Source organism: Rhineura floridana, chromosome 6 (genome assembly GCF_030035675.1).
Source record: "Rhineura floridana isolate rRhiFlo1 chromosome 6, rRhiFlo1.hap2, whole genome shotgun sequence".
NCBI classification, from domain to species: domain Eukaryota; kingdom Metazoa; phylum Chordata; class Lepidosauria; order Squamata; family Rhineuridae; genus Rhineura; species Rhineura floridana.
This window is the reverse complement of record NC_084485.1, coordinates 80878640-80891989: the sequence shown is the minus strand read 5'-3', so window position 1 is coordinate 80891989 and position 13350 is coordinate 80878640. Positions and strand designations below refer to the sequence as shown.

The 13350-nt window shown below is 44.0% G+C and overlaps 1 protein-coding gene across 10 annotated transcripts in view; it reads right to left on the bottom strand.

The window, feature by feature from the left end:
* PTPRF (protein tyrosine phosphatase receptor type F) overlaps positions 1–13350 on the bottom strand; it is an 834986-nt gene that overhangs the window by 20890 nt on the left and 800746 nt on the right. For all 10 annotated transcript variants that reach the window (XM_061632671.1, XM_061632670.1, XM_061632668.1 and 7 more), the window contains 2 exons: positions 12086–12183; positions 2158–2281 (listed from right to left, as the gene is read on the bottom strand). In XM_061632671.1, coding sequence (XP_061488655.1) covers positions 2158–2281; positions 12086–12183 — 222 coding nt within the window. The remainder of the gene's footprint in view (positions 1–2157; positions 2282–12085; positions 12184–13350) is intronic.

The window sequence follows — 13350 nt, the reverse complement described above, 5'->3', positions numbered from 1 at the left end:
ACGTCACCCAGGGAGCTTAATGGCTGTGCAGGGATTTGAACCCTGGTCTTCCAGGTCCCAGTCCGACACTCTAACCAATATACCACACTGACTCTCTTGAATCCTGCTCTCTTGGGAAGTGTTTCAGTAAAAGGCTTTTTCCTCCTTGGACTGAGACCCAACTCCTGAGGGCACCCCCTGGAGCATGATGATATAAGAGACCTATTTTAACTCATATTTTAAGCAGCATACAAGAAGGAAGTTGTACTATTCCACATAAGGCAAAAAACCCTAATCAGATACTCTGGAGGACTTCCGATCATTGCCCAGCAAAGTCAGGGCTATTCTGCAGGAGACTAAGCTGTTATTTTTGTCCCTTGCTCCTGCAACAGCATAAAGTCTTTCCAAGTCCAGGACTACTAGATGTCTCAAAGAAAAGATAGCTCTGCAGCATACACCTCCTTGACAACAACTTACCTACCTCTTCCAGTGGGATGAAGGAGTAAGCAACTGCTTCAATAAAGACAGAATTACTTAGAGGGTACATACTCCATGAAGAGAACAGCTGAGAGCCTACCAAGCCAACCCTGCCACCTGGCATGTATTTTGAAGCTGTATGATATACAAGCACTAAGGGCAAGTATTGGCTGCTCCTAATGAGACACATATTTCCACTTCCTCTAATGGTCATTTTGCTCCAACTGTGCTACATTGGGGCAAAATGAGAGAGAAAACTAAACAAAGAACCAAGTGCCCAAACTCAAAGGTCAATTTGTGGGTGAATGCACACCTCTTAACACCTTAACACCTCTGCCTTTCCTAAAGTTAAGTCAGTAAAGAAATGAGACCAAGGACCTGTTTGGGCAGTCATGGTGCACAAGACGTAGCCAGCTTTGTGGCCCAGATGCTAACAATGATCACAAACAGTAAAATGTTCTAGCCATGGCCAGGAGGGGCTGTGCACTCCCTGTTCTCTCTCAGCCATGGTTATGGGAGCAGATGAATGCTCCTATTTGTTCAAAGGGGCAACTTTTCAACAGACAAGACTGTGTACATAGGACACAATGTGCTAGTTGCCTAACACAATGATGCAAGCAATAAGCAACCTATGGCTCAGAGGCCCATGGATAAACTTTGGCTAGAAACAGGAAATAGTTGTTGATGGGCCGAAAGTGGTTGAACAGGCGTTGCTCCCTATGGTGTACTCCCGGGGTGGGGAACCTCAGGCCTGGGGAACTAAGTGCTGCCCCTCCAAGTCTCTCTATCTGGTTCTTGGGACTTTCCTCAGGCCACATCCTGTCTCCAACTACACTCTCTTCTCCCAGGCCAGGTCCTTCACTGGCTCTGCTTCACAACCTCGAGTGTTTTTGCCTGGATGGAATGTGACCCTGAATCCTGTTAATACCTTTTGCTTGCCAGGATGGAGGATAAAGGTGTGTATGTGTGTGTGTAAACTAGCCTACTGTAGAAGATAAAACATTTACATTTGTTGCCCAAGCACTTTGGCTTCTAACCCCACCCACTGCTGGTATGTGGCCCTCAAAAGGTTGTCCAGAAGGGAATGCTGCCCTCAGGCCAAAAAGGTTCTCCATCCCTGGTGTCCCAGTGTCACTGATCAAACAGGTTTTGCAGGTCTGAAACTATGCCAAACCCTGCAAACCCTTTTTACCATAGGAGAAAATGGAATCAGTACACCATCAATAAGAGGGGATCCTGCTTTCAAATTTTCAGTTCTCTGACAAAGCTAGTATGTCTCCAGCCTTTATTAGGCAGCAGTACCAAGACCCAAGTTGTGCCTCCTTCCATCCACAACTTGCCTGCAAAAGCAACACTAAAACCTGCCAAGATGGGATTCTAGATATGACTTCTGACAGAGAGGGGTCATTTGAATTCTGGTTCCTTAAAGTTCCTAGAATATTAATGTGTTTAAAAGCTGACTGCAAGGCTTCACAGAATGTGTACAAGCAATTCAGTAAAACAAAAAACACTATGGGTTACTGAGTCCAGCTGACTGATAAAGGTTTCACAAAAACTTGTAATAGCCATGTTCCTCTCTAAGTTATTCTGCCAGAGCGAGACCAGGGTACAATTACTCCACATCACACGACATAGGGTTTTGACCCTCATATCTGATGCAGTGAGAATTTTGTTAGCATGAGGGTCTGCTAAAAGACTCACCATCAATGGAGGTCAGAATGACACGTGAATGGTCATAGGCAATCACATTTGCATAGCGGTTCTTTGGTTTGTTCACTTCCAGGTTGGAGTTCTCCCAGGTGAACTGCTGCCCAGGATCAATGGACTGAACAAAGAAGAGGAGAAAAGGAGTGTTAAGATACAGCACGCGCTCTCAATCCATGGCATGTTTACAAGCTTTCACACTATCACATTTCTATGTGTGCATGTATACTTCTCAGTTCTGAAATAAATAGCAGTTCCCCCAGAATGTGAAACAGTATGGAAAGAAAAGCGTCATATTAGTGATCTCATGAGCCAGCTTTTAGATTTATTTGCCATGGGGACACTCAATCTGGGCAGACAAAAAAACCCCTCTTGCCTATCTTGAAAGTCAATCCCAAAAACTGAACTGGCCCTTTACAATCAAAGCAGCAATTAAATAGTGTTTGCACTGTATGAATTATGTGAGAGTCAAAAACACTGATTTGTTATGAGTTGATGAGAGTTGTCTCATAAGTAAATTCTCTGATGTAGAACATCTTTGCAAATCTGTGCCCAGTTAAACACACACACCCTACCACCCCTCGTTGAGGCTTGAAAGAAATAACTTTAAAAGTAAGTTTGAGAAACGAAGCAAACATGTACTTTTGTTGTTTAGTGGCATACGTGAATCTGGAACACAAGACTGTTCTGCTATAGAAGGGAAGGTGGGTGGAAACAGGAGGGAAGCTGATTTTGACTAAATGTTAGGAGAAACTTGTTAATGGTAAGAACTGTTTTGATAGTGGAGCAGATTGCCTTGGGAGGTGATGGGCTCTCCTTTGTTGGAGGTATTTCAATAGAGGCTAGAGGGCCATATGCCAGGAATACTGTAGTTGCAGCCTACATTATAAACTGTGCATTGAGCAGGCAGTTGGGAGTAGTAGATATCTTCCAACTCTATGCGTACAATACAGATCACTGTTGTGGCACTGCACACCAGTGACACATGATATGTAGGACAAGAATAGTGTGCGTATAATCAGCCTTTGCCCCTGCACCTTCTCCAGCTGTTTTTCCCTGCTTGATGTGGCAAATACTTATCTGGAAATAAAGCAGCTTGGAAAGTGTGCTGTGGGTGGATGAAGAGTTAATATCCTATCTCTGCTGCAACTGCTTCCCTGCAAATCCATTTCCACACTTCTTTGCAGCAAAGAAACAAGAACCTAGTTTTCTAGACCCATCATTGTGGCTCACCATTTATAATTGACCTTTAAACCAGATCAACTCCCCGAGTGTTTAATTCCCCCTCCAGTGGTATCTTTCCTTGTCAGACTAACTAGAGCTACTATATATATATAAAAAGGAGATATTTCCAGTAAGTCAAATGTGCAAATGCATGGGAATGAAAAAACAAAGAAGCAAATGATGACAAGAAAGGAAGGAAAAATGCCACTCATCCTCACATCATTGAACAGAAGGATTGCAGGATGTGTGCAGTTCTTCTGTGGGGAGCATCAGGTTATGGAGAGACACTCAGGTGGAAGCAGGAAGATAACATACAGTGGAACACAAGTTTTGCAGTATGTTCCTGTAACTAAGGCTCAGCCAGAGAAATGTCTCTCAGTCAGGTCATACTCTATAATTCCATGTATAAGTCACTTCATTTTTGGATATCTGAGAACCACAGTGAACTCCCAACCTGCATCTGCACTGTAGGTTAAGGGAGTGAGTGCTAAGGAAACTGTGCCCATCCAAGCACATGTATCGAAAATACTTGCCTGATTTCATCAATGTATTTGCCATAATCTTCTATGAAGTTGGCAGGACTAATTCTTTGGGGAGACAAATACTGCATGCTTTCCTGCAAAGCTACCCTTATACACCTGATTGTGATCTCCAATTAACATCTGGTATGTGGTCTGTTCTAAGCCTGACATGGCAAGAAGGTAACAGTCCTCTACGATGACAAAAGACGGCAACAGACCTTTTTCAGTTACCCAGAAGCACAACCACAGCAGATTGTCCTGAGTGAGCAGAACCTGGTAGTGAGCAGGTAGAAAGCCAATAATATTAGAATGTGCATGAGCAACGAAGTGAAAACAGCTCAGCATAGGTAGTGCTGGCATTTTTCTTGGTCTGTCTCCCTATCACCAGTGGGAAGCTTCCTTGCCTGAATTATGAATACCTACGGGCTATACAGACACTCTCCTTCTGCTGCATTTAAAGGAGCAAGAGGCTGAGGCTGCCATCAACAAAAATGGCACATGGGCTGGCTCACTGGGAGGAATGACAGCCAAGTTCAAGATACTGCACAGGTCCTTCTGGCAAAATAGAACATCCCCATGTTAGCTTCAGTGGCAGTGGATATTCCTTTCAAGGAAGAGCAATGTGGCATACAAAACAGATTTTCACTATCTCAGCAGGGAGGATATGACATCACAGCACTGCTTAATAGATGGTTTGGGAAATGCAGGATGTAAATAGAAGTTTCCAACAGGAACCCCATAATCTTCTATTATCAGAGTAATAAGCAGGCAACACAGTGCAAAGTGGCAGGAGCAGACACATCCCAGCTCTCTATAGCTCAAGGCTAGGGCTCAAGTCCTGTCCCACATGCTAGGAACAAGCAAGGACTAGGTTTCTGGTCCTGCCTGGAAATGTACCTAGCCAGCTTTTGTTTTCCCTTAGCTAAGGGAAATTTGATGTGCATTCTTCATAAACTATGTTCTCTCCAATACATGGTAAGGAAGCATTTGCACCTGGGCAGGTTTTTCGCTGCTCAAGACAAATAAAGTCCAGGGCACATTTCAGTAATTTAATAACATCCTCAGCTTAAAACCTTGTCCCTGCATGGATGAAAGACTGATAATACAGATCAGTCAAATGTCAAGCTGTTGTGGGTGAGAAAAGCCACTTTTGCAGTTACTCTCATATAAACCCTTGGTCCACATCACCTTAGATTGTGCAGAAGAAGGAAAAAACTCCTGCAGAGCCCTCCTAAGGGCCTTGTCTTAAGGGCAGGCTCGGAAACACAAAACATACCTCTGCTCAGTCTTACTGAGACAGCTGCAATGCCTTGGAAGAGAAAGGGAAGTATAGCATAGCTCACCTTTACCCCCAGAGCACAGTAGCAGCAACTGTCTTGCTTCTATCTCCAACGATCCCATAAAAGGGCAAACAGGTGAGAAAAGCAGAATCCACCTGGCTGTGAAGAGTTGCTAATTAAATATGCCTACAAATGAGTGACTCATTTAGAAGTGAAATGATATAATTTAAACAGCAGTGATGAATTAATATGCACCTGTTTCCCTCTTAATGTTGGGCAAATTAGTAAATAAAGCAGGGAAGGAGAAGTGCCCGGAATGCAGCTGAAATCCACCATGCAGTTTTTCAGATGGGCCCATCATGTAAAGGGTTCACCCCCCCCCCCGACCCCTACCTACCTCCTCTCCTCTGTCCAGCAGCAAAACATCTTTGCTTTACAGTACTGGGATATGCAAATTCACCCCACACTCTGAGCCCAACAAGAACCTCATATTGCTCAGTCTAACACAGAAATGACAGCCAGTATACATGTTATGTTTTGTTTTGTTTTAGGGACACCAATTTATACATAGCATTGTCAACTTTCTTTTCCTAGAAGGGCTCCTGTATGGCCAGCAGAAATTCAGCAGGTGCAGCTTTTTCAGGTAGGCCTAATGACTAGAAAGCTTCTCTTTCCTTTTGTTAAAGGCAAAAAAAAAGTTGGCAATCTCTCTAATTTTTTAGCAGGCTGGGATAATACAAACTTCCCTAGCTACATGGTTTATCTCAGGGATATGTGCTGTGCCCTTCAAGAAGTTACCATTCTTAAAGCCCTGAACCTATGGAAGTGCTCTAACATAACCACAAGCTTGTGAACATTCCTAGTGTCTTAATGATGGCAGCCCAAATACTCATGTTAGCACCATTAGTGTAGTGGCAAATTCAGTAATGCAGGGTCCCTTCATGATAGTCACACCACACCCCCTCACAGCCATGCTCCTGCACGACGACACCCCCTTCTAAGATTATACAATAAAATGAGCTTTCAGTCTCTTACTTTGTTTGGAGTACTTTCCCTTACTGATGCATTGCAACGATCAATGCAGATCTCTGTGTGTTGCCTTTCAGCTAGATCTGCCATTTTTTGTGCACATACATGGGCAAATGTACTAAGATGCTGCAAGGTAAGGAACTTCCTTTGCTGAGTTTCCCTTCTTGATTGTCATACTAATTCTCAGAGTAACTGCAGAGCTTATTAGTTTTGGGAGAAAACTTAAGCATGGAAATTCTGATCCTAACCTCTGGTGTTGGCTTCACCACACCCACTCTGTCTCTCTCTCACACACACCCACATACACACACAGGCATATTCATTTACATTTCATCTTACCATGCACCCCCACACGTATTCAAAGCTGAAACACCCTCACACACACACACTTTCTCTCTGCCCCCAAATGTATTTTCTCTCTCTTTCCCTCTTCCTCCCCTACTATTCCTGGCTTTGGGCTGGTGGGTTGAGAATAAGATCCTTGTTAACAAACAAACAAACAAACAAACAAACAAACAAACTGGAGACTGTGCAGCAGACAGAGATTCCTCTTCAGCCCAAGTTCTTCCCTCCCCTACCTCCTTTTCCACTTTCCCTTGCTTGCTTGCTCTCTGTTGTCATCTCCATACTCCTCAGTTCTTCCCATGTGTGCCTTCACCCATAACAACATATGTCCCTAAGAGCCAATCGACATAAAAGGGGAGTGTGTTAACTACTAAGAAGAGTCTTCTCAGTGGCTGACTCGCCTCCTTTCACTCTGATTGTTTCCAATTAGCAGGAAAGGATGCTGGAGACATAGGGATCCTACTCCCAAAAAAGTAAGGGGTCTAAGACTCTCTGGGACCCTGGATGACCCTGGTCCCTAGTTAACGCAACCATTGACCAATATCAAGCTACAAAGCTTCTTAAATGGGGAAACAATGGCTCCTGAATCAATCACTGGCAACGTGCCAAATTGTAAAGTCACTTCTGCCACTGAAAATTCCCAGCATCTATGACAAATTGCAGAAGAGTGAGCAGATATGGTTCCGAGAACTTGCATGTAGTTGCTGTGGGCCCAATGAATGCAAGAGAGGAAAGTAAGGCCTGATACCTGCAGGCCGAGAGGTAACTGGATGGTTGAGTTGTGGCTGCCACAGAAGCTTCATGGTAGTGAGTGAGTAAGTGGGTATGCACCTTTTCTCAACCTCTTGCTTCAAAGACCTCTTTCCCTACTTGAATCCTACTATCTATAGCAGACAGGAGAGAAGAGAGAGAGCAAAGGAACTGCTGGAGCAGCAGGGCAGGAGCTGTTACTGCACACATGCTTTGAGCTCTTGTCTCCAAGTGGAAACAAGGAAATCTCAGTGGTGTCCTTGTTATGCTGTGAGATTGCCAAGGGGGATTTTGGAAATGGGAGGCATAGCAGGCTACTTGGGGAGTGGGAGGAAGACACAGTGAGGGGCAGGCCACACAACTCTTTCCTGGCTGTATCCATCATCACACATGTGCGTTATCTGTACATTGCTAGAGCTCCTGATAGGTCCTAACACAAATGCTTATAAGGGAAGGATTGGAAAAGATACAGCTCAGATGCTTGGAAGCATTTGCTAGTGTTTCATGATTATTTCAAGGAGCAACTGCAAACATATTGTCTCAGCAGGTGGTTGCTAAGCAGAATCTGCAGGGCTTCCTCAATACAGTAACTGGATTCATAGTGGCTTCCCAGAGAAGGGAGGGTGCAGGGCAATCTCTGTTATGATTCTATCCAGTATAACAGAACTAGAGAAGAGAGATGCTGAGCATCAGAACTATATTTCCTGTGTCTACAATGGAAATGTGAAGCCAGAGACAAAACATAAAACCATTAGGAGTCTCTGGATAGGAACACAGGACACCTTCCCTCTTTCCACAACCACACATCTACATATGGAGAGATGTGCTTCACTGCCTGCAGTTTCATCATCTTTGGTCTATTCGGAGCATTGCAGCCACCATTTACCAACTATGCTGACCCCATTAAAGTAAGGCTGTATCATTTGGACATCCCAATAATTCAGAGGAGATACTCATTTTATAGATGGCAAATGTATAACTGAGCAAAGAATCAACTGTCTGGAACATATTGGGAGTAGGCCAACAGTCCATGGTTCTTACTGGTACTGGTGGTTTTTCTTGCCTGCTTCTATGAGGTATTCACTTACCATGGTTGCATCCTCCTCCTGGGTCAGTATTCTAAGAACCACATAAAATATGGAAGGCCAATAAAGCTAAAGTGTGTTCCTCACCACTCTATAACATTCTCAAGCATGTGACTGACCCATGCAAGATACTGAAAGAAATATTTCCCTCTTGATACAAACGGCCACTGTAGTGAATATATCTGTGTGAGTGTGATGTATTCCAGCAGTGGCACAAAAGCTCCAGACCTGAATATGTTTTGAACCCAAGGGGACAAACAACAATGAAGGTCCAGAAAGGCCTACAATCAGCAGCGCCACTAATTTTCTTGCCTCAGTGATAAGAACGCATACCAACTAACAGCATTTGCTTCCTATCAGCATGGGGGTGGGGGGGGAGAGAAGCAGTCTAACTCTCTAGTCAGTGACAGAAGGAATCTCGCTTGCTCGCTAACTGAGTCAAGGAAGAAGACTGGCTCCACCTCAAAACTGCCTAATATTTATCCACAGTCTGGTAGACCACCTGCTGTGGGTATCCTGTGGGCACAGTCTGCCTGCAGTACAGACAACAGTCCAACAGGAGGAGCTCAAATACAGTCATTGCTCTAGCCTAGCAAGAATGTAGACAAATAATTAAAAGCTGGTGTGATTGTGCTTATTTAATTCTATTAATCCCTGGCTCTAAATTGTCTCCGAGGTTCACTGTGCTCTAAGAGCTAAAGATGCTCTCTCTGTGGTTTGGCCCACATACCACATGCAGACCCATCACAAGAAACAATGAGCTAGCCACCTTCTACTCATGATCTGCACAAATCACGTGGAGAATGACACATTGACTTGCAGTCCATAAGGACTCGTAACTGGCACTGGCAACACCAGGCAGCCATCTCACTAGGCAAATCCTTTCTCTGCTCCCAACTACCCTTTCCAGCACAGATGCAGGTGTAACTGCTCAGTGCTTGACCACACCTTCTCTACTATTGCCTCTGAGGTCCTGAAGCAGAGATGGAAAACTGTAGCGCCTGTCCTTTCACTTACAAGCTAGGTTGATCCCTAAGCAGGAACTCCTAATGATCTTCCAGTCCTGCGGCTGAAGTACTAAGTATTCAGGCCTCTGAACTGCCTATGGTTTTGAGCATGCCTTTTATGCAGATTTGTTTTAACAATGTTCTGCTGCTAGGTTTGTATGAGAAACCTAACATGCAATTCTTCCCAAATTAATGAGTGTGTAAAAAGCCTCAACGACTGATCTAATCTGTTCCCCCTTTCCTTTTTGGTGCTTGAACCTTGTTCAGGGAAAGTCTGCATCCTGAGTTCTCAATCTCACAGGATCAGACTGAGATCTGAGTTCTTTGGGAGGGGAAAATCTGTGATCTGTGTTGTGATGCAGAATACCTTCCTTATGTCCCAATACACCCCCACATCTCAGCACAATATTGTTCTTCCACTGCTCATGTTTGATACAAAAGACTGCTACATTTCTACTTCCACACTATACTGCTTAGCCTTAACAGAGTGCCAGTAGTATCAATGTGCTTGCTAGGCCTGAGAGGTCCGATTTTTTCCCATGGTGACAAGAACATAATCAAAAAAGGTTTATTTATTTATTTTTCAACTTCCTGTGTAAGTATTGCTTCAGCACTCTTCTTTTCTGCCAGTGAGAAACTCCTGTCCTGCTATTCAGCCCACACTGGATTCAAAAAAGACAAATGGTTGAGACAGGGGTACAGGGCAGCAGAATTCCCAAGAAAAATCCACATACCGAAATTAGTTCCCTGTTTAATAGCTACTTAATCTGGGTAAATACAGCTGATGGTTGCTTGAAACTGGAAAAGGACATCAAAATTAGACAGGAAGGATGCAGGTCACAAATGTATTTAATCACCATTTTGAGAGATGCTGTGTTCTCCCAAGTGTGACTGAAATCCCAAGAGCAGGAACATTCAGTCCCAGATGCTGTTATAGCTAACGCTGCTCACAGTCCTGTCATGCCACACACCAGAAAAAAAGGTTCCTGTCACAGTCATCTATGAAAATATGAGCCCAATTACCAATGGGCTTGTATGTGGAATATGTTAGGTTCTGGCACGCTAACTCATGTGCACTCACCGAGTTGGGAGCCCTTGGCAATCACACTCCTAATCCTGTGGATCAGTAATGAGGGGTTAACAGTTTTTCCGAACTTTGGCAGGCTTTGGTCTCTCCTTCACACTCTAGCCAGGACTTTTCCCTAGCCTCTATAGTCTTGCCTTGTGGTCAATGCTTGTACCACATCCCCTGAATCAAGGGAGATATGCTGCAGCTAGGGGAGGACAGGGGCAAAAGAAGATAACAACTCAAGTAGGACCACTAATGCATGAAAAGGACACTTCCTCAATTTATCCTCCCCCTCTTCACATCTGAGAAGAGTTTTATTTATGATTTAAGCCCCTCACAGCTGAAGTGGGCTCTGCAGGGCATGCTGCAAGCACAGGAAAACATTTATCCTGCTACTGTGACTCTAATAGCTACAAGGGAACTTTTTCCAACATGGCAATTTTTCAAATTAATCATCTGCCTAGTAAATGGTTTATTGTTGAGAGAAGGAGCTTGCCAGCAAGAGCCATAGTAATTCCTGGCCTCTCAAGGCCACTATTTTGGCCTCCGTCACAGCACTGAAGCTACTGAAAATGCAACATTTTCCAGTACATAGAATCACAGAATAGTAGAGTTGGAAGGGACCTATAAGGGTAAAAAGTCCAACCCCCTGTTCAATGCAGGAATCCAAATTAAAGCATACCCAACAGGTGCCAGTACCTCCTAAATGCCTCCAGTGCTGGAAAGCCCACCACCTCCCTAGGTAATTGGTTCCATTGTCGTACCGCTCTAACAGTTAGGAAGTTTTTCCTGATGTTCAGTCGAAATTTAGCTTCCTGTAACTTGAGCCCATTATTCCGTGTCCTGCACTCTGCGACGATTGAGAAGAGATCCTGACCCTCCTTTCAAGTACTTGGAGAGTGCTATCATATCTCTCCTCAATCTTCTCTTCTCAAGGCTAAACACAGTTATTAATAACTAACAGAAAGTGTGCAAAGTGTAATGTGAGAATGGCCATGTAAATATCCATATTGCTTCCAATATTTATTTTTTATTTTATTATTACATTTATACCCCACCTTTCTTTCCATGATAGAAACCCAAGGCGGCTTACATATGGTTCCCACACACCAGGAAGTCACTGTATATATTGGAAGCAAAACAGCTATGCACATGGCCATTCCTACATTACACTTTACAACCTTTCCAGGATATGAATAGTTATGCCAATGTCACGAAAGATAAAAGTGAGTGGTCCTAACTGGAGACAATGAAAGCACTGAGAGGGGGAGATATAGAAATGGGGTAGAGGATCACAATTAAGGGGTGTTCATAGATATGGAAGTGAGGGAGCTACTTGATATTGGGGAACTAGGATTTCATGGACAGAAGCACAGTAAATCAGGGTGGAATTGTTTTGTTAATTCATCAAGGTTGGGCTGAGGAGCTGCAGAAAAAGCTTTTGGTTAGGAGAGAAATAAGCAACCTGGTGAAATCCAGATGTTCTAAATTCCAACACCCTGGATGGGGCTCATGGGAGCTGTAGTCCCCCGATGTAGAACATGTACAGGGCACCCAGTTGCCTACCCCTGGTGTAGGCAAATACAGCTCCAAAAATACACACAAGCCTGCTCACCTCATATTCCTGGGAGAACTTCAGCCCATCATTGGCTTTCAGTCGGTCGATGTTGTCCGCGAGGTCTGTCACTGGAATGGGAGGATGGTCACGCATGCCTACCAGACCAAAGATAAGGAGGGGTAGCAGTGGAGAAAATTATTGTTCGGCTAAAGAGTTGTTCTTCCACATGTGCACAGCATACCAAATGGCAACGTGGCAAGATGGATGAAATGTGAGAGAGGTAACATAGCATGCAGTGCCCACATGATAGCACAATGTACGTGTGCATGCTCAGATGAGATATCGACCAGCCAGATGACTTCTATATATAATAACACCCGGCTGGAAAGGATGAAGAGGCTTGGAAAGATGCTCCTATACAGACTGAGGCTGGAAGGGGCCTAGGCAATAAAGTACAAAACCCTTTGCAGAATGAGGGCCTACATTCAGGTCACACCAACTGCATGCACTACAGGGCAGATATAGAGACCTTGAACAGGTGCCTCCCTTGTTCCCTGAGCCTTGGGGCCACTTCTTGTATTTCTCAACAGCCCACTCTCATATCTTCAGTGACTGAGATAGCAGACAAGCACTAATTGCCACACTTGCACTACAGGAACACCAAGAAAACCTGCCTTTAATCAGCTGGGCAATTCAAAAACAGTCATAATCTAAAATGTTTTGCCTAATGAAAGGGAGGGAGACAAGAGGATTTGGGAAGTAAGACTGTGTACCAGCCTTCTTGAGTATGATTAACTTGCAAGAATGCACAACCTCACAAAGCAGGCTCACACCAGACTCTAATCACCAGGCAGGATTTCTTCCTCTTACAAGCTAAGGTTCATCTCAGTTCCTCTGTAATTCTCAAAGTATCAATATGAAGTAAAACTTGCAGCATTTCCCTCTTTTCATGGGAAGCCAGAGCCAAAGTAAACCTAGCAGGCCTGCATAGACAACAAATGCCCATCTTTGTCCTTTGTTCACCAACATCAGAAGCTAATAAAATTAAAATAATATTTGTAGGTGACACACTTCACTTGAAGTCCATTAAAACACAGGCAGAAAGAGTGAAAGAAAAAGAGCAATTACATGTGGGGCTATCCTTGAAGATGGTTCAGAAGCTACAGTTAGCAGAAAACGCAGTGGACATGTTTGTTAGTGGGTCAGCCACCTGCAATCATGTTACTCTGATTCTGCAGGATTTGTCCTGGCTCCTGATGCACTTCTGGGCTTAATTCAAGGTGTAACTGCTGGCATATGAAGCCCTGCATGACTCAAGACCC